Consider the following 25,502-nt stretch of genomic DNA (forward strand, 5'->3'; position numbering starts at 1 on the left):
GCTCTGCTCAGAGCGTACGGCTCTGAATGAGGGCCATAGTCCCACCAACAATTACTGAAAATGCAGTCTATCCATTCACTAGGTACCAGGGACATCACTGAGTACAGTCTATCCATTCACTAGGTGCCAGGGACATCACTGAGTACAGTCTATCCATTCACTAGGAGCCAGTGACATCACTGAGTGCAGCCTATCCATTCACTAGGAGCCAGTGGCATCACTGAGAGTGCAGCCTATCCATTCACTAGGAGCCAGTGACATCACTGAGAGTGCAGACTATCCATTCATTAGCACCCAGTGACATCACTGAGAGTGCAGCCTATCCATTCACTAGCACCCAGTGACATCACTGAGAGTGCAGTCTACATTCACTAGAACCCATTGACATCACTGAGAGTGCAGCCTATCCATTCACTAGCACCCAGTGACATCACTGAGCGTGCAGTCTACATTCACTAGAACCCAGTGACATCACTGAGAATGCAGCCTATCCATTCACTAGGAGCCAGTGACATCACAGAGTGCAGACTATCCATTCATTAGCACCCAGTGACATCACTGAGAGTGCAGCCTATCCATTCACTAGCACCCAGTGACATCACTGAGAAAGCAATCTGTACAGTCACTAGGAGCCAGTGACATCACTGAGAATGCAATCTGTACAGTCACTAGGAGCCAGTGACATCACTGAGAATGCAATCTGTACAGTCACTAGGAGCCAGTGACATCACTGAGTACAGCCTATCCATTCACTAGGAGCCAGTGACATCACTGAGAATGCAATCTGTACAGTCACTAGGAGCCAGTGACATCACTGAGAATGCAATCTGTACAGTCACTAGGAGCCAGTGACATCACTGAGAATGCAATCTGTACAGTCACTAGGAGCCAGTGACATCACTGAGAATGCAATCTGTACAGTCACTAGGAGCCAGTGACATCACTGAGAATGCAATCTGTACAGTCACTAGGAGCCAGTGACATCACTGAGAATGCAATCTGTACAGTCACTAGGAGCCAGTGACATCACTGAGTACAGCCTATCCATTCACTAGGAGCCAGTGACATCACTGAGAATGCAATCTGTACAGTCACTAGGAGCCAGTGACATCACTGAGAATGCAATCTGTACAGTCACTAGGAGCCAGTGACATCACTGAGTACAGCCTATCCATTCACTAGGAGCCAGTGACATCACTGAGAATGCAATCTGTACAGTCACTAGGAGCCAGTGACATCACTGAGAATGCAATCTGTACAGTCACTAGGAGCCAGTGACATCACTGAGTACAGCCTATCCATTCACTAGGAGCCAGTGACATCACTGAGAATGCAATCTGTACAGTCACTAGGAGCCAGTGACATCACTGAGAATGCAATCTGTACAGTCACTAGGAGCCAGTGACATCACTGAGTACAGCCTATCCATTCACTAGGAGCCAGTGACATCACTGAGAATGCAATCTGTACAGTCACTAGGAGCCAGTGACATCACTGAGAATGCAATCTGTACAGTCACTAGGTGCCAGTGACATCACTGAGAATGCAATCTGTACAGTCACTAGGAGCCAGTGACATCACTGAGTACAGCCTATCCATTCACTAGGAGCCAGTGACATCACTGAGAATGCAATCTGTACAGTCACTAGGAGCCAGTGACATCACTGAGAATGCAATCTGTACAGTCACTAGGAGCCAGTGACATCACTGAGTACAGCCTATCCATTCACTAGGAGCCAGTGACATCACTGAGAATGCAATCTGTACAGTCACTAGGAGCCAGTGACATCACTAAGAATGCAATCTGTACAGTCACTAGGAGCCAGTGACATCACTGAGTACAGCCTATCCATTCACTAGGAGCCAGTGACATCACTGAGAATGCAATCTGTACAGTCACTAGGAGCCAGTGACATCACTGAGAATGCAATCTGTACTGTCACTAGGAGCCAGGGACATCACTGAGTACAGCCTATCCATTCACTAGGAGCCAGTGACATCACTGAGTGCAGCCTGTGACTGACAACCTTAGAGACTTGCATGGATTGGGTCCATACACAGGGGCGAGGCCAATGATGTCAGAGCAACTCCAATCTGTAACATAGTGGGGCGGAAATACTTATAACAAAGTTGCAGTGGAAGGTCAGGGTAGTGCTGGACAATGTGTTTTCCACACCTGAACATTCTAGTTATTGTCTTCCCCAATGTACACGAACAGCAACTGACACAACAGCAGGGACCGGTGCCCAGGGTGCACTGACTTTCTCAGGATCTCACCTGGAATAATTAAACCTTAATAAATAATGACAAAGTTGATATTTCTTTCTTGTGTTCTGCATTAGGTCACTATAATCATGATTACATGTTACAACATCCACTCAGGGGTGTACTTCTTCCTCTCATTGCTGTCATTGGTGCTTTGCAGTCAGGTGACTTTCCTACTTCAGCGCATACCACCCGCACATCACAAGGAGAAAGGGCTGAGGAGGGATATGCTAATATTCTGCCGCAAGGAGACAAACGCGTTCACACTACACTGACGCCCCAGATTTGTGCCGGTTTTAATATTTAATAGACAGCTGCAATATTAAACTTCAGTGTTTTACATGACCATCGTGTTACATTTTGTGCAAATTGTGCTATGTATACCATTAAGAGGACCTATTAATAACTGAAAACCATTATTGTCCACGAAAATAAAGACAAACATTCAAGGAGTTTGCTGATAAAAACAACCCATAGTTCCCGGCCTGGCCATGTTTTCTCCGCTCGCTTGACGTTTTGCAGCCTAAGGAGCTGAGAGAAGTTCAGATTTAGGGAAGAGACGGCTAGATCTTCGGCCTCCAGCCTTTTATGAACTGCATAATCTTTTTCACTTGAAGCTTCGTTAACTTGAAATCATCTGAGAGGATCTCTTCCGTCAACTGCACGAAAATGCTGCCGTCGATGCGTTCCCTGACGAAGAATGTCACAACGTCTTCTGAGAGGCCGATGAACCTAAGGCACCGGGAGACCTCCTCTACGGACAGAGCTGATAGATCGGGCGGCGGATGCCAGGCAGCGTAATCTCCAGCGAGCCTGGGCACGCCCGGGGTGTGAGATGAGGCGTCCATGCTACTCCTGGATGACATTGGTGGCACTTCAATGACTCCTTGAGTGAGATAAACTCTAGTGATACCCCCTTCTGCCCCTCTCACGATAGTAGGTGACAATGGGGCCGTGCTTCTGATTACAAAGTTTTCAGTCTCAAACCCTTTAACGGGCCTGGGTGGAGGGGCAGGACATGTCCCCGTTCCTCCACCTTTAAATACAGACTCTGGCAGGAAACGTATCTCGGACCCAATGGATGAGGAATCTGGGGATGTGCTTTGACTGTTACTAACTTCAAAAGGGTCCAGGACATCAGAGACGGAGGAAGAAGATGATTTCTGATGTTCCAGAGGATCTAGCCATTCCCCAGAAGATGAGGGACTGGAGGCGAAGGCCGGGTTGGCAAACGGATTCAAGGCTCCAAAGGGGGCAAAACGTTTCTGAGTTTGAGGGGGCTTTAACCTGGGGCAGCTGTAGTAAGTCTTAATAGTAGTGTCCGTGCTCAGAAGAGGGGTGGAGCGGCCGCTGGCCACGCTGGGACCCGTGTCCGCATAGGCCCAGGAGTCTGACCAGGACGTCTGTGTGGGCTGAGCAGTGGAGGCCATGCTGTTTGACATTTGGCAATTAGCTGTATCTCCAGCCTTACAGTCCCCCCATGTACATGGGTAACAGTACAAAGAATAGGAGTCTGGAGAGGGCGAACAGCTGCCACTGCGATTCCCTGATCTATATGGAAGACAATAGATAATAGATTAGATACAGAACAGAACATAATACCAATAATTAAAATGCTAGGAGTTTGGTTGGCCCCTTGCTGTAGGGTTTCTGTATTTCCTTTTATAACACGGGGGACACATACAGGAGCAGCCAGGGGTCGGCTCATTTCAGGGTTGTAATGGAGGGTAGACAGACCGAAGGCTATTTACAGTTCATCTGGCAATGAGCTCAGCCAGTAGTGTTAGTGTCTCATTTATGTGACTATTGCCCCATTTTTACCATCTGGGTAAACCTGTATAAAAAAAAAAAAAAAGTCCCCTTGCACGTGGAACAAACCATGTTGCAATAGAAGGGGGGGGAAAATAAATGTATTATTTTGCATGCAGGGTAAATACTGGCTGCTTTTGCATGCAGCCCACAAATGCTGGACAGCTTCATTCTTACACTGCAGTTTAGATGTGAATTAGGACACGCCCCTTTCTCTCTCTGCACATGTTACACCTGCTCCACCTGCAGCGCAGCATGGTGTTACTGAGGTGCGAAGTCACTGGCTCTTTTTTTTTTGTTTGCTCCCGACTCAGGATTAGGCCCCTGTTGTTCATCCTCCCTTATAAACGCAGGACAGGGGTCAATATGGGCTTTCAATGGAAATGCGTATCCCTCCCAGTCATGTCCAGGGACACAGACTACAGCTGGGTACACCATAAAAAAATGACTGTATACCCAGCGATGCGACACACAACCCCAGCGCCGACTGGCCGACATATCGGGCGGTCCGTACACACTGGACGATCCGGTGTCACACCATCCGAGATGCCGGCCCCCACCGCATAGCGCTGTATGGGATCGTCAGCTGCATTGCCTGATTTTACTGCATGTACAAAAGATCAGGCGATGAGGCTAACGACCCCACGGAAGCGTGCAATGGGCCTGATTCAGATCCGGTCGCTATCTGCGTACGCTCGCCAGATGCGTATGCAAATTTTTCAAAGTGACGCCACGGGAAGAGATCGCTCGCCAAGGCATAAGCACGCCCACCATGTCTTAGCGAGCGGTCACTTTGTGTGAGCGTACGCCCAATCTCAAAAGAGCCACCCACCTGCGCACGTCATCTCTGGAATTGTATTAAAACATTGGTACATCGAGCACCATCGGATGCTAACGCAGTGCTTGCGTTTGCTTTACCCTACCAAGCATTGTGAGGAAATCAGTGTAGAAAAATGGCAAGTGACGTGTACTATGCCGCTGCCTGTTAATTATGCACGCCTCTGAAAATGGCGTTGAAACACTCTGGCACGCCTGCGTTCGCATCTCCAACCCCCCGTTATTAGTGTCCTGCCCCTGTTACCAACTACAAACGGCCTCTCCTGTCACTCATTACCCTGGGCTGCCTTTGCTGGGCGAGCGAGAGGGATGCGATCGCAGTGTGTAGTTCACGCACGCGCACAACGAAGCGTATGCAGAACATCGGGCCACTTGCGAGCGGCTCTGAATCAGGCCCTATGCACGATGTACTGCATGCACACTGCACAATATCACCGATTTGTCGTTCCCATGCGTTGGAATTGGTCAAATCCTTAGCAATATCGTGTAGTGTGCCGGGGTCTTAAGAAATGAAGATATAAGCTGGGGCTGCCGATGTGCACATTAAATTAATATAACATGATAAACTCTCACATAAACGTCCTGATTCAGAGTTGAGCGCTATTGCCGCACCTGCTGCCTCTCTGTATGCAGCTGCGATGTGTAAATATGCAAACGTCCCAGCCGCAGGGAGATGTACTAAGACGCCACCTGCAGCTTTGCACATCCCAGCACCTGCGTATAATGTCGCAGCATCTGCGCAACAAAGACGCAGCATCGATCGCTGATCATCTGGTTGACGCAGTCCTGAGCGAGTCTACGGTCGCGCAGAACGGCCGCCGTAACTAAGACGCTGGAGCCATATTTCTTGTCTGCAGGATCGCAGCTGCAGGACGTGACACGCCAACAAAACAGTGATCCCACGTCTGCGTTCTGTGCCGCCATTCCCCGTTACCTCCCCCCAAATGCTGCCTGTCAGTCACTGCGAGTAAATAGTTGCTGTGAGCGATTATGGTAACGCAGTGGCGTCACTAGGGGGGTGTGCGGGCGGCAGAGCTGCTCTGCTAATTTGGTGTCACCCCCCTCGGATGGTGTCACCAAGCAGCGCCGGTGATATCGGTGATGGACGACGCACGCATGACGCAGCTCTGCTGGTTAAAAAAAAATGTCAATGCGCAAGACGCCTCTTGTCGGCAAATCTCCGATCCAATGCCTGCGTCCTAAGACGCAGGATCACATACAATATGGCGACCGTCGGTCAGCCATCTACATGAACCTAAGCTTACTCAGAATGGCCACCTCCTGCCAACCTGCCAGGTCAGTAAATCTGCATCGGAATATGCAGACACTGGCCTCAGCACTTCCAGAAAAATGGGGCCAACATGCCCCATTTTCTGGGAACACAGACAGAGCTGCCCCACCCCTCGCCCCCAAACAGCCGCAGCATGTCAATCAGCTGCGGCTATTTAGAGGCGGGGCTGAAGCAACACCACCTGTACATCTCCTATGGCGAACTCGCAGGGCCCGTACTTCGCATACGCAGTCCCTCCACCCTAGGAGATGTATGGAAACCATCGGGTTGGCATCCATCTCTGAATCACGCCCACAGCACTTATACAGCATTGACTGTGTCTGGCTCTGCTGCGTGTACAGCCAGTTGACTCAATTTCAAGAAGGCTTTGTAGTCACTGGCGCTTGAAGGCTCCTGTGCCCCATGCTCTTCCCCTGTGACCCCTATGTCTAACTGAACAGGGCCTACAGAAATCACGTGAAGCGTTGGGTAGAGGGTGGAGAGATGCAGCAGGTGCAATTAGCTGTCTGCTGACAGGGAAACACCAGTCACACATTTAGGTTCCTATCAACCAGAAAAGTGATCATAGTGGAAATATAATTTTCCATCTGTAAAATGTCTCTGGAAATGTTATAAAGGGTTACAGACACAGGTGTGAGGCTGACACTCACATGTCATTGAGCCCAGAGGAGTAGTAAGACAGGCTGGGGCTGGGAGAGTGGGTCTGTGGGAGCTGTGCTTTTGGAAGGCGAGGTGGGACTGGCGGGCTGGAGGATGAAGAGAAGAGCCTGCCGCCACGTGGGGGCACCGGTGGGGCATTGAGAAGGCGACATTCCTCCCTCACCTGCAAAACAGAGGAAAGACATCACCATGGTTACAGGGCACACAACATGATCACCTGTGTGTGTTACTATTTCCCATCCTCTGGACTATGTCAAGTGACATCGATAGTGCTCTAAGGAGAGATCTACATAACAAAATCTCAGAGGCGTTATACAGAGGTTTCATGCTGACGTGGTTGGGGTCCTCCAATAGAAGGCCAACCCACTGGGTCACGTACTCATCCAAATAGGGCGCTTACAGGTAGGGGCTTCTGCAAAATTCATTGGTGTTTACAAAAAACCCCAATGAAACAGATGTGCAGGGTAGGGCATTATTAAAAGAGATTGGGTTAGGCAACATTGGAGAACCCCAATACATCTCATTCACTAGGCACAAATCACATAAGCCCAACCTGCATTCACACGACCAATGTATTTGACTATGGTAGACCAAGGACGTTTGTACTCACCGCCTCAGATTTGGGGGGCACTGGTGGAGGTGCATCCGTCGTATCTTCGATAGTTAAGGCTGGTGGTGGTGGAGAACAGGATTTCCTCTCTAAAGGAGGTGGTGAGGTCACAAAGGATATAAGGTCTTGTTGGACCTTGTTGCCGCTCTCTAAACCAATAGGTTTGCTGCTGGGCTCAGAGTAATTCTCCACATTCTGGTTAGTCCAAAGTTCCTCATATGGTAACTCTAGATGTTCCTGAGTCCTATAATCATGTTCCACCCAGTCTGGAGTCATGTACTCTCTATCTAAGTCTGAGTTATCAGAAGAAGACCCCAAACCCTGACGTTGAACCTCCAAGCAATCCTGGGGGCTGGTGTCCTCGGGCACTGTCCCACTGTAAACACACAAAGATAGACGTTGGAGGCCCTGGCTCAGCTCTTCGCTGGTGTAGTTAATGGACCCAGCAGAGAAGCCTTGCAAGCAGACACGGATCTTCCGTGGGCTAGCACACTCCTCTGCGAAGTCTGTCTTGGTCTCACGGACGGCCTTGGAATAGTCATCTGGGTTGAACCTCTGTTCTTGGCAGTAGTAAGAACAATCTCTCACCAGCTTGTCAAAGTGAGGGTCCCCACACAGCAGGCCTTCCGGAAGGGAGAAGCGGGGCATGTCCGTGAGCAGCAGGAAGTGGAATGGGTTCGCTTCCTCTTTACGTAGAAGACAACATAAAACCACAGTTTTTGAGATGATACTGACCAGCTTGTATCGGTGACCCTCACGTATAATGTGAAGGTCATAAGGGTTACGGGGAGGACGAGTAGGAACCACGACATTGACAGGTAGCCGCACCTTCTCTATGATGCTGCGGATGGTATGTTCTCCCTCCTGCATCTGTAGCTCCAGCGGGCTGCGGGTGCTGAAGCTGCCCTTGCACTGGAAGGGTAGGCTCAAACTCTCATTGGTGCGGTGGTTCATACAGATCAGGCAGGGCATTTTACCCTTTACCTGCTTGCCCAGTGTGCCAGCTTTACCCAGCTTCCTCAGGATGGTGTTAAAACGAGACTTTTCCTTTACCGTCTTAGCGCACAAGATCTCCGCCTGACCCATCAGAGTCAGTTCATCCCCCGTGTGCAACGTAAAGTTATAAACCTCGCTGTCCTCACTGAACTCTCCTGAGACCACCTAGGGAAAAAAGAGAAAAGTCATTGGAACTACTCAACTTTAGAAAATTTTTAGTACAGTGGCCGTTTACACTATATCAGCTGCGATATTGTAGCGGGTGTAATTATATCCACTGTACATTATTCATATCAGCATACCCTCCAAAGTGACCCCTGCCACCAGATACAAAATGCTCTGCTCCTGGCCGTCCACCTAAATATATGATTGCAGTAGGGATGGCCATCGATCATTGCTGGCTAACAACCATCGATGGTTAACCATCAATGTCCAATGGTTTTGCCATTGATGGTGGAGATCCAATGGTTGCACAGAACCCTGCAATGTTTTTTTTCCTCTCCCTGGTGCCAGGAGCCTAGCTCCTCTCCTGATGTGACTCGTAAAGCCGTGCCCCCACTTCTGATTAGCCCACTGCCCTGTGAGTAATAGAGCAGCATGAACATCGGTAGGCAAAAACCACCAATGGAGGCCATCAATTGTAAATTCTCCGATGGTCATCCCTAGATTGCAGGCACCTGTGGTAAAAAAAAAATCCCTTCTCATCAATTAAGCAGTTCAACACAGGTGACTGCGATCATGAAGTAAGAGGGAAGTGCAGGAGCAGAGCATTTTATAGTTTATACCTGGTGGAAGGGGTCCTGTTGGAGGGCTTGTATGAGGTCAGGGGAGCTGGCAATTTTCATAAGCTGTGATAAGTGGATTAATATGATTTATTTGTGCGCTAATGATGGGTTCCGGACTATAGACAGACAGTAATTAATTAAACAATGTCTAGATACTGTAGACACCAGATGTTAGACAGTTAATAGTTAAGGCCCCCATACATCAGTAATTGATTGCAGCGATCGTGCAATTTGCAATCGATTGTGTATAAAAATCTTTCCCTTTTTCAATAGATTGTGGCAATTCTGCAATTGATTGAAAAAGGGAAAGATTTTTATTCACAATCGATTGCAAATTGCACGATTGCTGCAATCAATCTCTGATGTATGGGGGACTTAAGACATGTAAAAAGTTTGAAAGGTACAAAAGATCGACAGGGTCAAAAGTGTGACATGAAAAAGATCGATACAAAAATGGTCGACACATTTTTTTATTTGTTTTTTAGGATTAGGTTTAGGGTTAGGCACTTACCCCCACTGTTAGGGTTAGGCACTTACCCAGACGGTTAGGGTTAGTCACCAGGAGGGAGAGTTAGGGTTAGGCACCAATGGGAGGGTTAGGGTGAAGATTAGGGCTAAAAAAACAACAACAAAAACTGTCAACCATTTTTGTGTCGACCATTTTCATGTTGAACTTGTGACCCTGTCGTCCTTTTGTACCTGTCGAACTTTTCACATGTCTAACTTTAATGTGTCTGACTTTTGTTTGTGTCTAACTTTTTTCCCTGTCTAACTATTGACTGTCTAACATCTGGTGTCTATCTAGACATTGTCTAACTAATTACTGTCTATCTCTTATACTACACCAGCTAATGATCATCTTTCATTACCACGCCAGGACGGATTTGGCTTTAGAGGGATCGGAAGATCTCTCTCCTGCTGGTAAACCTCCATAGGTTTAAAGCGGTTTACACCATCTGCAAATGGTGTAAACTAATGGGGCCAAACTGGTACATAGAGATCAGATCGTAGCCCCCCATTGCTGATAACGGGGACTGCGATCTGCAGCGCTAATTAGCACTTTGCCGGAGGTTGCTGTGAAACCCCCTGTGTTAGGCAATTAATACATAGCAACAAGCTGTCGTTCCTACATCATTCTATGACAAACCAGCTTGATAATTAGGCCCCATAGTGACTGTGGGGCTGAGAAAGGGGTAAGAAGCCCTGAGAGGAGACGCAGCTGGCCGCTTCAGGGGACGGGACCACCCTGTCACATCAAAAGACCCCCGATCACATCAGTTCAGCCTCGTCCCCTCCCTACATAACGGCGATTCCCTTTATTATCTCCACATCCTGGCCACTTAATTAGGGAGTGGCTAGAATCCGAGAGATCCAGCCAATCCTCCGGGGGTGTGGGGGACTACCCGAAATATTGGAAGTCTCCCGTGAAAGATTAGGAAAGTATGATATAACCTGCATGCAGCATAGATTGCCCAAATCTGCACCAGCCCCTGTCTGTCCTGAGTCACTAACACGGGTGTGCAGCTTCATTAGCGATGTCTCACCTTATAGAACTGTACAGAAGACGCCCGTGTTCTAGCCCTGCTATACTGTCATGTGCCATAAATGAATATCTTACCCCATAGATTACTATAGTCCAAAAACCACACTGAGATAAACGTGTGAGTATAGCGCCAATAAATGTCCTTATATAAGAGCAGTAGAGAGAGGACGCTGCGCTCTCGCACTGTAGGCAATCACTCCCCCTCCCCACATACATCCCGGGGGCATCTCACCTTAACGCTGAAAGTGATGGCTTCCATTACAAAGATCCGGTCAGGGAAGACGCTGGCCACCTCCTCTACGCTACTAAAATACTGCACCGGCTCCCGCACATCCCGGTCCTGGTCCAGCAGCTTAAACTTCCCTAGGAGGGCAGAGAGGAGACGTTACCCATGTACTATATTCTGCTATACATTCCACGTATCATACAGTAACTCTATCTATCTCATATCTATCTATCTATCTCATATCTATCTATCTATATATCTATCTCATATCTATCTATCTATCTCATATCTATCTATCTATCTATCTATCTATCTATCTATCTATCTATCTATCTATCTATATATCTCATATCTATATATATATATCTATCTATCTATATATCTATCTCATATCTATCTATATATCTATCTATCTATCTCATATCTATCTCATATCTATCTATCTATCTATCGATATATCTCATATCTATATATCTATCTCATATCTATCTATATATCTCATATCTATCTATCTCATATCTATCTATCTATATATCTCATATCTATCTCATATCTATCTATCTATCTATCTATCTATCTATCTATCTATCTATCTATCTATCTATCTCATATCTATATATCTATCTCATATCTATCTATCTCATATCTATCTATCTATCTATATATCTCATATCTATATATCTATCTCATATCTATCTATCTATCTATCTATCTATCTATCTATCTATCTATCTATATTTATCTATATATCTCATATCTATCTATCTCATATCTATCTATCTATATATCTCATATCTATATATCTATCTCATATCTATCTATCTATCTATCTATCTATCTAATATCTATATATCTATCTCATATCTATCTATCTATCTCATATCTATCTATCTATCTATCTATCTCATATCTATCTACCTCATATCTATCTATCTATCTATCTATCTATCTATCTATCTATCTATCTATCTCATATCTATCTATCTCATATTTATCTATCTATCTATCTCATATCTATCTATCTCATATCTATCTATCTTATATCTATCTATCTCATATCTATCTATCTATCGCATATCTATCTCTCATATCTATCTATCTATCCATCTATCTATCTCATATCTATCTATATATCTATCCATCTATCTATCTATCTATCTATCCATCTATCTAGCTATTTAATATTTATCTATCTCATATCTATCTATCTATCTATCTATCTATCTATCTATCTATCTATCTATCTATCTATCTATCTATCTATCTATCTCATATCTAATTATTTATCTCATATCTATCTATTTCATATCTATTTATTTATCTCATATCTATCTATCTATCTATCTATCTATCTATCTATCTATCTATTTCATATCTATTTATTTATCTCATATCTATCTATCTATCTCATATCTATCCCATATTTATCTACCTATCTCATATCTATCTATCTATCTATCTATCTATCTCATATCTATCTATCTATCTATCTATCTATCTATCTATCTATCTATCTATCTATCTAATATTTATCTATCTCATATCTATCTATCTATGTAATATATACAGGGAGAGTGCTCACTTGTCTTTATTTATCAGCAACACTTATACCAAATTAACTTTTGTCATTTCAGTTTGGTTGAATTCAGTAACTTAGACAATGATACAGCCTGCCTGGGAACCAGCCCTGTTTTGTGGGCCTTCAGTCATTGTTGGTAGTGGTCCAGTGATGCTCTCTGCATGGGGAGATGGGGGACTTGACAACTATGCTGTCTGTATGTAGACGACCCACAGTAGAAGCAAATAACATAATTATTATACAGAAATACTAAATATTACCGAACCTGTGGTTCAATGCCCTCACTGCACATTTGGTAGTCCCGGAAATCGAAGGCTAACGCTGGACCCCAGGTGAGTAATATTCAATATTACTGTATCATTTAGTTAATTACGTAACAGAATAATTTTTCCACAGTTATGGGTGAATGTGTCTTGCAGTGACAATGAAATGGAATGTCTCTTTACAGAAGCATTTGCCATCTGTCTCCACACGAGGGCGCTGCGACCATGATCTGAGATAGTGAGAGATTCCCCTATCCCCCAGCACCAGGGCCAGCTACATAGTACATAAAGGGCTAAATTTAGGAAAGATTTGTTTGTTTCTGAGTCTGGGGGGAATCTTGGCATAACTGGGCGGGGGGGGGGGGGTAGTGGTCATCTATCTTCCTAAGGAGAGTCCAGGGGGTAAATTTACTAAAGTGCAGGTATTTTAGAAGTGGAGATGTTGCCCATAGCAACCAATCATATTATATCTATTATCTTCTAGAAGGTGCTGGTTAAATGTTAAGCAGAATCTGATTGGTTGCTATGGGCAACATCTCCACTTCTATAAACTCTCATTTTAGTAAATATAGCCCCAGGAGTACACAGGCTGGAGATTTGCAGCATTCAGCTCGAGGATAAAGTGCCTTATTGTGTCTGAGCCGGATTACCCCATACTGTGGGTGCTGGGGAGGGGGCTTTATATTCCTCCCCTGCTGCCATCGGGCTGTCCTTGGAGCAGGTACTGAACAAACTCAGATTACGCACCATGAAATACAACTGTCAGCACAAAGGGGGCGATTGATCCCAGCCTGAGAATCTCCCAAAGTCTTATCACAGAACACAAATACGTCTCCCCATCCCGATTTCATCTATTTATACATGTGAGAGCGATAGAAGGGGGTCTCTGCTGGCTTATATCCAGTCTCTGATCTCAGACGGTGCTAATCGGGGGCTCCCCCGTAATGTTCTGTATATTGGGCGAAATATCATTCTATGGCAATGGAAACTCTGTATTCTCATTGTCCGTATTTTACAGTATAGGGCTGGATGTGTACGCACTGCCGATGTCTTGCGTGTTTTGAAAACGGTGCATGTTTCCGGAATGGTGCGTACACGTTCGCAGGAAGTGCATTAATGGGCTCACACAGACAAAGTTCATTGGGGGTGTATAGACTAGAAGTAAAGCTAGGGACAGCCTGGAGCGATGTCGGAACGATATGCCGTTTCGTAACGACATATCGCCTAGATTGCAGTGTGTGCCGCTGGTTGCACGCTCCCGCGGTCGCTGTGCAGCAAATCAAACCTAGCGATATCGCTAGCGGCCAATGCATTGTTAATGAATTACGTAACGGCGATCGTTACGTCCTTCATTAAAATCGTCGAGTGTGGACGCACGATCACTGTTGACAGGCATTCGTTCCGATGTCTCAGCGAATGCCCATTGCTCCAGTGTGTACCTAGCTTAAGACAAGTGTACGGGTAAGTGGCGTGCGCAGCGCGAGACGGAATGCAGGAGCAACTTGCGCATGACTTCTGATCAGTACTGCACCAGCCCCATTGTACTGTGTAAGCATTGTAGGGTTACTGGCATGTGCGACTATAGGAAACCCGTTATTATCCCTCTCGCCCTCCCTTCTCCCTTTACATCACCCCTCACCCTGGCCCACCCCTCAGTTCTGCTCTGTGCGCAGGAGAAGACCTGTATGGGATGTTACATATAGATTGCATCAAGCTGTCAGTGCAGAAAGGGTCTGAGCTCAGTCATTACTTTACGAGCTCTCTCTCTCTGTCCCAGACCTGAGTAATGTTTCCGGGACACTACCTGGTGAGTTACGAGAACGGCTCCTGGTGACCCACCAATCACAATCTGTCATACGTACAGTAGAGGTCCGATCGTAGTCCCCCTTTATTATAATGGGGACTGCGATCTGCAGCGCTAATTAGCACTTTGCTGGAGATTACTGTCAAAACCCCTGTGTTAGGCTATTAATACATAGCAACAAGCTGTCATTGCTACATCATTTTATGAAAAAACAGCTTGATACTTAGGGCCTGATCCAGCTTGATACTTAGGGCCTGATTCACTTGTTCGCTCTGAGCGATGTTCGCACATCTGCGCATGCGTATGGGTCGTAATGCGCATGCGCCAACCAGTCATTGCGGTCGGAAATCGAGCGCTCGCAAAATAGCGAGTGCCTGCTAATTTGAGTGACAGGACGAGGCGTTTGTGGGTGGTAACAGGGGAAGGTGCTTGAAAACGGGGAGTGGAGATCCGAACGCAGGCGTGCCAAACGGTCAAAACGGGCGTTTTAAGGGTGTGCATAATTAACAAAGCAGCGTCATCGACCACGTCACTTGGTTGTTTCTTAGCCTGAACTGTTCGCATGATTGTGGTAGGAAAATCCAACCACAAGCACTGCGAGCAGTTCAGGCGCCTTTCTATGTACTCGATCAATCAAATAAATAGTGTAGATGACGTAGGATGCGAGCGGCCAGGGGGGCGTCTTTACAAAATAGCGAGCGCATATTTTGTTCGCTCGCTCAGACATAGAGGCGTCAACAGACCGCAAAGAGCGAGCGCTCAATTTAAATAGCCGGCCCCTTTTTCTGAACGAGCGAGCGCAAATAGCGTCCGGCTCTGAATCAGGCCCTTAGGCCCCAGAGTGACTGATTCTGAGTTGCGTACACAGTGGGTGTAGCTGCGGGCAGCACAGAGTGGGTGTAGCTGAGGGCAGAACAGAGTGGGTGTAGCTACGGGCAGCACAGAGTGGGCGTTGCTACGGGCAGCACAGAGTGGGTGTAGCTGAGGGCAGCACAGAGTGGGTGTAGCTGAGGGCAGCACAATGTGGGCGTAGATACGGGCAGCACAATGTGGGCGTACATACGGGCAGCACAATGTGGGCGTAGCTACGGGCAGCACAATGTGGGCATTGCTACGGGCAGCACAGAGTGGGCGTAGCTACGGGCAGCACAGAGTGGGTGTAGCTGAGGGCAGCACAGAGTGGGCGTAGCTACGGGCAGCACAGAGTGGGCGTTGCTATGGGCAGCACAGAGTGGGTGTAGCTACGGGCAGCACAGAGTGGGTGTAGCTGAGGGTAGCACAGAGTGGGTGTAACTGCGGGCAGCACAACTTGGGCGTAGCTACGGGCAGCACAGAGTGGGCGTAGGTGCGGGGCAGCACAGAGTGGGTGTAGCTATGGGCAGCACAGAGTGGGTGTAGCTGAGGGCAGAACAGAGTGGGTGTAGCTGCGGGCAGCACAGAGTGGGCATTGCTACGGGCAGCACAGAGTGGGCGTAGCTGAGGGCAGCACAGAGTGGGCGTAGCTGAGGGCAGCACAATGTGGGCGTAGCTACGGGCAGCACAATGTGGGCGTTGCTACGGGCAGCACAGAGTGGGCGTTGCTACGGGCAGCACAGAGTGGGCGTAGCTGAGGGCAGAACAGAGTGGGCGTAGCTGCGGGCAGCACAGAGTGGGTGTAGCTGAGGGCAGAACAGAGTGGGTGTAGCTGAGGGCAGCACAGAGTGGGTGTAGCTACGGGCAGCACAGAGTGGGTGTAGCTACGGGCAGCACAGAGTGGGTGTAGCTGAGGGCAGAACAGAGTGGGGGTAGCTGCGGGCAGCACAGAGTGGGCATTGCTACGGGCAGCACAGAGTGGGTGTAGCTGAGGGCAGCACAATGTGGGCGTAGCTACGGGCAGCACAATGTGGGCGTTGCTACGGGCAGCACAGAGTGGGCATTGCTACGGGCAGCACAGAGTGGGCGTAGCTACGGGCAGCACAGAGTGGGCGTAGCTGAGGGCAGCACAGAGTGGGTGTAGCTGAGGGCAGAACAGAGTGGGTGTAGCTGTGGATGTAGCTACGGGCAGCACAGAGTGGGTGTAGCTACGGGCAGCACAGAGTGGGTGTAGCTACGGGCAGCACAGAGTGGGTGTAGCTACGGGCAGCACAGAGTGGGTGTAGCTGAGGGCAGCACAGAGTGGGTGTAGCTGTGGGCAGCACAGAGTGGGCGTTGCTACGGCCAGCACAGAGTGGGCGTAGCTGAGGGCAGCACAGAGTGGGTGTAGCTGAGGGCAGCACAGAGTGGGTGTAGGTGCGGGGCAGCACAGAGTGGGTGTAGCTACGGGCAGCACAGAGTGGGCGTAGCTGAGGGCAGCACAGAGTGGGTGTAGCTACGGGCAGCACAGAGTGGGCGTAGCTACGGGCAGCACAGAGTGGGCGCAACTGCAGGCAGCACAACGTGGGCGAAGCTACGGGCAGCACAGAGTGGGCGTTCCTATGGGTAGCTGCGGGCAGCACAGAGTGGGCGTAGGTGCGGTGCAGCACAGAGTGGGCGTAGCTGCGGGCAGCACAGAGTGGGCGTAGGTGCGGGGCAGCACAGAGTGGGCGTAGCTGCGGGCAGCACAGAGTGGGCATAGCTACGGGCAGCACAGAGTGGGCGTAGGTGCGGGGCAGCACAGAGTGGGCGTAGCTGCGGCCAGCACAGAGTGGGCGTAGCTGCGGGCAGCACAGAGTGGGTCTAGCTACGGGCAGCACAGAGTGGGCGTAGGTGCGGGGCAGCACAGAGTGGGCGTAGCTGCGGGCAGCACAGAGTGGGCGTAGCTACGGGCAGCACAGAGTGGGCGTAGGTGCGGGGCAGCACAGAGTGGGCGTAGCTGCGGGCAGCACAGAGTGGGCGTAGCTACGGGCAGCACAGAGTGGGCGTAGGTGCGGGGCAGCACAGAGTGTGCGTAGCTGCGGGCAGCACAGAGTGGGCGTAGCTACGGGCAGCACAGAGTGGGCGTAGGTGCGGGGCAGCACAGAGTGGGCGTAGCTGCGGGCAGCACAGAGTGGGTGTAGCTGCGGGCAGCACAGAGTGGGCGTAGCTACGGGCATGACAGTGGGCGTAGCTGCGGGCAGCACAGAGTGGGTGTAGCTATGGGCAGCACAGAGTGGGCGTAGGTGCGGGGCAGCACAGAGTGGGCGTAGCTGCGGGCAGCACAGAGTGGGCGTAGCTACGGGCAGCACAGAGTGGGCGTAGGTGCGGGGCAGCACAGAGTGGGCGTAGCTGCGGGCAGCACAGAGTGGACGTAGCTGCGGGCAGCACAGAGTGGGCGTAGGTGCGGGCAGCACAGAGTGGGCGTAGCTGCGGGCAGCACAGAGTGGGCGTAGCTGCGGGCAGCACAGAGTGGGCGTAGCTGCGGGCAGCACAGAGTGGGTGTAGCTGCGGGCAGCACAGAGTGGGTGTAGGTGCGGGCAGCACAGAGTGGGTGTAGCTACTGGCTGCACAGAGTGGGCGTAGGTGTGGGCAGCACAGAGTGGGCGTAGCTGCGGGCAGCACAGAGTGGGCGTAGGTGCGGGCAGCACAGAGTGGGCGTAGCTGAGAGCAGCACAGAGTGGGCGTAGGTGCGGGGCAGCACAGAGTGGGCGTAGCTGCGGGCAGCACAGAGTGGGCGTAGCTGCGGGCAGCACAGAGTGGGCGTAGGTGCGGGGCAGCACAGAGTGGGCGTAGCTGCGGGCAGCACAGAGTGGGCGTAGCTGCGGGCAGCACAGAGTGGGCGTAGGTGCGGGGCAGCACAGAGTGGGTGTAGCTGCGGGCAGCACAGAGTGGACATAGCTGCGGGCAGCACAGAGTGGGCGTAGGTGCGGGCAGCACAGAGTGGGCGTAGCTGCGGGCAGCACAGAGTGGGTGTAGCTGCGGGCAACACAGAGTGGGTGTAGGTGCGGGCAGCACAGAGTGGGTGTAGCTACGGGCTGCACAGAGTGGGTGTAGGTGCGGGCAGGACAGAGTGGGTGTAGCTGCGGGCAGCACAGAGTGGGCGTAGGTGCGGGCAGCACAGAGTGGGTGTAGCTGAGGGCAGCACAGAGTGGGCGTAGGTGCGGGGCAGCACAGAGTGGGTGTAGCTGCGGGCAGCACAGAGTGGGCGTAGCTGCGGGCAGCACAGAGTGGGCGTAGGTGCGGGCAGCATAGAGTGGGTGTAGCTGCGGGCAGCACAGAGTGGGTGTAGCTGCGGGCAGCACAGAGTGGGTGTAGGTGCGGGGCAGCCACAGACGTTCATGCTGACACGTCCCTCAGAATCTCAGGGTCCTGTCCCCAGTGCTCCTTCCTCTATAATCCTGTGTAATCTTTGTACATTGGAGGCAGAGTTCTATACATTGTTCTATTGTCCTTTTCTCTCTCTCTTTTCTACATTTCATTACTGACATTTAGGGCTGGATCTCTGCCGGTGGATGAGTATTAGAGATGGGACACAGGGACTGCGCTGGTTTTGTTCTGCGCTCAGGCGAATGTAGTACAGAAATGATAACACATAATAGCGGATGACAGGCCGGCGCTGACAAGGGAGCGGCTGGCAGCTACAAATAAATGTAACAAGATTTCTATCACTCAGAGCCGTCCCCCGAATTGTCCTAATACGATAATGGGGGGGTCAGCGGATTAACCCACCTGTGATATATTGCCGTGTTATTGGCGTGTTCTTGTGATCCTGCTCTATGGCACAGTTTGCCTGTGAACCCTTGAAAACAAATGTACTTTATCAATTTAATTGTATTTTCCAAACTGCGTCCTTACTAGCTCTGTCACTGTACTCTGGGGCTCATTCAGACCCGCTCGCTATGCTGCGCTCTCTCGCAGCCGTCAGGGGACGGATATGCAAATTCTGCGATCGCACGGCCAGGCTTAAGGACGCCCTCTATGTCTTAGAGAGCGACGGCAGAGTGAGCGCACGCCGGTGTAATGACGCCCACTTCTCTTTCTTAGCACAGGTCACCTCCAGGAAGTTATGATTAATCAGAACCATCGAGAGCCATCGGAGCTGCACGCAGCCCTTGAGATAGACCCTACCCCACCGCAAGCACTGCGATCACTGCAGGCTGAAATACAACCAGGTGACGTGTACTATGACGCCTCCATGTTAATTATGCACGCCCAAAGAGCGTCGATTTGACGCTCAGACACGCCTGCGTTCATCCACTCCCCCGTTTTCAAAGACCTTCCCGTTACCACCCACAAACGGCACTGTCACTCAAAGTAGTGCGCCGTCTGCGGGCTACGAGCGATCACTTCCCAGTCGCACAGACTGCCTAGCGCACTGCAATGCATACACGCCCATAGCGAACGATCGCAGCTTAGCGAGTGGGAATGAATCAGACCCTCTGTATGTAACCCGTGTAGGAAGGAACATGAAGCACAACGCACGTTACGTTCTACAACCTCAAACACGAGATGTCAGACTTCAGAGCATGACGGGGAGAATTACAGGTATCCATCCTGTCTTTACGCACTTCCCATGTGCTTATTAATGTATGAGAAGCACATTAATGGCCTCAGTTACAGACAGATGCATTAATCAAGACTCATATTTGGGGATGTGTCCATGTGTAATCACCAGGGGCCATCCCTAAGTGTACCGTACTTACCCTCACTGCACTCAGTGTATGATTGCAATGTAAGCCTAAGATGCACACAAATCTACAGGCCATCTGTCTGTTGTGCAACTACAAGTCCCAGCAGGCCCTGTCAGTTTAAGTATCCTCAGGTTCTCCATCTACTATGTCACTACAAGTCCCAGCAAGCTCTGCCAGCTAAAGAAAACCCATGGCTCTCTGTCTGCTGTAGAAGTCACACGCGCGCCCACACGATTCTAGTGAGGCTTGCTGGGACTTGTTGTTCCACAGTGCATAGGAAGACACAGGCCGTCTGCCTCTGAATTCCTGCATTGCCGGCGCTGTGTGTTCTGCCCTGCCATCGTCCTCTAATAGTATCCGGCTTATGACAGGATTCCACATGGATTCACCAAAGCCTGACAGGGACATTGTGTCACCGCGGCCTGTAACCGCCGCAGACAATGCACATGTCTCGGGATTGTGCTCTGAACAATAGCCCTGGGCCGGGAGAGTTATGAGGAGGTGGGGAAGTGTCTGGGAACCTGGACTGGTAATGGTCTGGGGGGGGGGGTGGCTGACGAGGGGGTCTGACGAGAAGACTTTACAGGGATCAGTAGAGTTATTGCAGGTTTTGGAATGTTGACTGGACATACTGTAAGGTCACCGAGAGATCATCGTGGTTATAATGCCGACAGTACATTTTTGTGTTATCTTTAAGGTTAGGATTAGATCTATCCGTGTTTTAGGCAGTGATTTGATCAGATCAGTGCGGAAACATCTGTGAGTAACTTCTACAGTACATCTCTCAGTTCATTTGACTGTTCTGATGTTACAGAGGATGGAGACGTAAATCCTATATACGGTTTGAGAGTCTCTGCACAAGAAGAGTCTTCCATAGGGGGATAATTGTTATACGGTTCCCAGCACCGTAGATCACAGCCTGGCACCGGGCACAATGTCCTTTCTGTGAGATGAGGGCACTATGAGTTGTGTGGGGAGGGGGTGCAGTTATAATTCTTCTATCTGCCCCAGAACACTTGTAAAGGCGCAGACATCTCTGCTGTCATTGTCAGAAGAAAGATGTCCTCGTCACCTCATTCATGGCGGCCAATTAGTCTCCACTGACCCAGGATGCTGGTGCCGTCCGTCATTTAGTGCCAGGGTGAAATTGCCATTAAATAAGTTTAGAGGAAGAACCAGTGACACACACTTTCCTGTCTGGTTTAAGTGAACCCCGCCAATATAAACATGGCTAAGCATGTGTACGGTGATAGAGAAGGTCAAAAGAGCTGACAATCTAAATGGAGATGGAGGCAGACTAGGCCAGAGGGAACTTCCTATTCCCAGCAGCTGATCAGGGAAGCGCCACACTCGGTCCAACAGAAACTTTCTCAATAATAAAACTTTGCGGCTGAATCTGAGGGCCTGCAAGTCGCAATGCGCACGGATCTCGCGGATCTCAGCATCCTGCGCACCTGCTGGATCAGGTATCCGCACATAGACGGAGACTGTCAGTGAATACGGATTGCTACGTCTGCCAACAGGCCACACTTTCCGTGAAATGGGCGATTGCACTAAGCTCTTCTGTATCATGGGAGGGTCATGGGCGTGTTGTAGGCATGTAAGCTGACGGAGGTGGGACATCGTCTGTACCAGCCGGATATCTTGCACCCACCATGGGATGGACGTAAGCCCCAATAGCATTAAACTAAGTAGGCTGCCGTGGCCATATGGAAAAGTGGCCACCAGAGGCGTCACAGGGTTTGGTGACACCCGGTGCACACTCTGGCTATCACTGTGCGCCGCTGGTGCACCCACTTTGGAAAAGGGGGCATGGCCTGAAATAAAGGGGCGTGGCCTCAGGAGGGATCCCGATGACTGCACTCCAGGGGAAGTCCAGCATCACTGGAGATACTGGGCTGCCCCCGGAGACTGGGCTGTCGGCACTGTCGGCTCCTCTCCTATGACAGGAGCCGGGTGCTGGAGGAGAATGTGACACTGCAGCACCCGGCTCCTGTCACTGCAGAGGAGCCGACACTTTGGTGTCACCCCCTCCTTGATGACACCTGAGTGTGGTCCACACCCCCCTCATGACGCCACTGGTGGACGCAGATGCGTCGGTCCTACTCAGGTCAGCCCCTTAGGGTGGATCATATGAGTGAGGGAGAGCTGGAAGATGAGGGTGAAGTCCCTCCCCTGTAACCACCTACACCCAGCGCCTCTGCAGTTATATAGAGAATATAGGGCCTAATTCAGAGCCGGACGCAATTAGCGCTCGCTTGTTCAGAAAAAGGGGCTGGCTATTCAAATGAACCGTTCGCTCATTGCGGTCTGTTCACGCCTATAAGTCTGAACGAGCGAACAAAATATGCGGTTGTAATTTTGAAAAATACGCCCCCTGGCCACTCGCACCATACGTCATGTCCGCTATTTATTTGATTAATCGAGTACATCGAACGGCGTATGAACTGCTCGCTATTCTTGTGGTTGGATTTTCCTACCACTATATTGCGAGCAGTTCTGACTATAAAACAACCCAGTGACGTGGTCAATGACGCTGCTTTGTTAATTATGCACACCCATAAAACGCCCGTTTTGACCTTTAAGCACGCCTGCGTTCTGATCTCCACTCCCTGTTTTCAAGCACCTTCCCCTGTTACCACCCACATACGCCTCCTCCTGTCACTCAAAATAGCAGGCATTCGCTATATAGCGAACACACGATTTTCGGCCGCACTGACTGGTTCGCACATGCGTATTACAAACCGTACGCATGCGCAGATGAGCGAACATCGCTCAGAACGAACGAGCGGCCGCTTACGAGCGGCTCTGAATGAAGCCCTATGTGCGCACATTCTGGGACAGCTGGGGCGCTGCCTTCTGTACAATTAGCAGCACTGGTAATGAGGACAATGGAAATATCAGACTATGGGGCTGATTCAGGAAGGAACACAGTTGCTTATACGCACGCAATCGACCGATTGTTGTGTACTGCGCATGCGCGAACCGGCCACTGCGTTCGGGACTGCGTTCGTAGTGACCACACAGACCCATCACAGAGTGAGTGACAGGAAGTGCCGTTTGTGGGTGGTGACGGGGGTGGTCGGGCGAACGCAGGCATGCCAGTGCGTTGGGACGGCGTTGCAGGGGCGTGCATAAATTAGCCACTGCGATACCATACACAGCCTGAGCCCTCATAGCGTGCGCAGGAGTTAGCAATTCCTGAGTGAGGTCTGACCTGCCTTACCTGTGCGTATGGGTCCGATGTTACCGATTATTTCTCTATGTTGGCCAAGTATACGGCTGTAAGGGGAAGTGGGCGTCCTTATGTCAGGCTGCGATCGCAATGCGAATGCAATTATTTACATGTCCCCGCTGATATTAGCAACTGCGCTGCGTGCGTATAAGCAGAATAGCGATCCGTAGTGAATCAGGCCCAATGATCCCTAAAGGTTCCCTGGACTCTCCCAGCAGAAGGAAAGAGACTGGCGGCCATGTTGCTCTGTTCTCCTGACTGGGCCTGAACTTTCCTAGTTCTTCTTATGATACTGAAATAATAACTGTTGAATACTCATAACCAGGTGACCAGAATAACGAGCCAATGAAATAAAAGGAGCAGGGGGGTGGGAGCGGGGCCAAGCAGAGAGGGGAGGGGGCAGTGCGGGACAGAGCGGGGGGTGGGACAAAACAGGGCGGAGCAGGGAGGAGAGGGGCAGACTGAGGTGACCCAGCTTATGCCAGGTCCCCCTATACCCTGGTACTAATAGTAATGTGAATAATAATTCAATGGGCAGGGCAGACAGACGGATAACATGGAACGTCCTCAGACGACCGCAAACACGGAACAACCACGGTCACTGGCCAACTGCATTTTTAGGCAACAGCATATAAATGACATTGGGGTATATTTACTAAGGTGCGGGTTTTTAGAAGTGGTTTTGTTGCCCATAGCAACCAATCAGATTCTACTTAACATTTATCTAGCACTTTCTAGAAGGTAATAGCTAGAATCTGATTGGTTGCTATGGGCAACAAAACCACTTCTAAAAAGCCGCACCTTAGTAAATATACCCCAATAATTCCCGGTTACTGGCGGTCGGTGGAGGTTTTACACAAACATCAATTCTGGCCAATTTATTCCAAGTCAGCTAAATTCCCCGCGGTAATAGTCCCTAGTGTCGCCAGCGCTGTACCGGTCCCTAATCTCCACATACGGTCGCTTGTCCTGGAATGACCTCGACATCTTCATCATTTCACATCACTCCCGGAAAATGGCGACGCTGCTCATCCCCAATAACCGCAATGAGACGTTCTCTGGGGAGAACCGGGAAAGGTTTTACTTTGAAATCATCCAGGGCTGGAGCAGAGCCACGTTCTGCCCTGATAATCCTGCTGTGCCGTTCTCAGGGCTCCCATAAAATAATGTATTTACTTATGGAGGCTGCCATATGCGCCGCAGGTCTGTCTGGCCACACGTAGAACACAATTAATGCGACCCAGAGACTCATCGCTGTCCGGCTGGAAGCAGCAGCGGCTCATTACTGCGCAGATCAGCAGTTAGGCGTGTAGCGGCCCTCGATAAAAGTAAGTGGTCAGTTTCCCGGTCCCGCGAGGCCACTTACTACCGTGGAATGGATGAGAAGATTGCCAGGAAGAGGGACCAGCCCCCAGGCAGGCCTGGAACATCTCCCTGCCCTCACACACAGGGAGCCGAGCACTGCAAGCTGGAGATTCACGGCTGAGGACCAACAAGCTGGAGAGGAACAGATCAAAGGCTGTTCAATGTAATTCCGATAAGCCATAGGCCCAGGTCCTGGCACTAATGGAGCCTGCTCGTCTCACTCCTAATATCTATTCGGAAGGAGGCAAATATCAGACGCATTAATCCTCTCCATGCCCATCACTCCCCACCTCTCCTCCTTCTGATATAAATATATACTGTAACTCTAGAAATACTGCGCGGAAGGCAGAGGTCAGCCATTAGCGCGGGCACCCGTCATCTATACAGGAGGCGGGAGGGAGAAGATGCCTCAGCAATGATTGTAATACCCTCCATGAAATTCTCTTATAAGTATAACCCCCGCCGCCGCGGTGAGACTCGCCAGCCTTCGCCTCAGCGCGTGAGAGCCTATTTATCAATCTGTTCCCTTATCACTATCTCACAATGGTGACTACAGATTAAAGTCATATAAAATATAAAAATGGGGATGGGTACGGGATACCAGCACTCGGGATCCTGGCGGTCAAAATGCTGACGCCGGCATCCGAACAGTGTTAAGATATCAACACCT

General features: G+C 49.9%; 1 protein-coding gene across 1 annotated transcript in view; it reads right to left on the bottom strand.

The window, feature by feature from the left end:
- Nucleotides 1-2,489: 2,489 nt before the first annotated feature.
- Nucleotides 2,490-25,502, bottom strand: part of GAREM2 (GRB2 associated regulator of MAPK1 subtype 2) — a 118,307-nt gene continuing 95,294 nt past the window's right edge. Inside the window, exons 3-6 of the mRNA XM_088481745.1 lie at nucleotides 11,029-11,159; nucleotides 7,473-8,633; nucleotides 6,853-7,025; nucleotides 2,490-3,816 (exon numbers count right to left, since the gene is read on the bottom strand). Of these exons, the coding sequence (XP_088337871.1) occupies nucleotides 2,829-3,816; nucleotides 6,853-7,025; nucleotides 7,473-8,633; nucleotides 11,029-11,159 (2,453 nt within the window). The 3' untranslated portion in view covers nucleotides 2,490-2,828. The remainder of the gene's footprint in view (nucleotides 3,817-6,852; nucleotides 7,026-7,472; nucleotides 8,634-11,028; nucleotides 11,160-25,502) is intronic.

This window comes from Taudactylus pleione, unplaced genomic scaffold, assembly GCF_031769625.1.
Source record: "Taudactylus pleione unplaced genomic scaffold, aTauple2 ptg000277l, whole genome shotgun sequence".
NCBI lineage: Eukaryota > Metazoa > Chordata > Amphibia > Anura > Myobatrachidae > Taudactylus > Taudactylus pleione.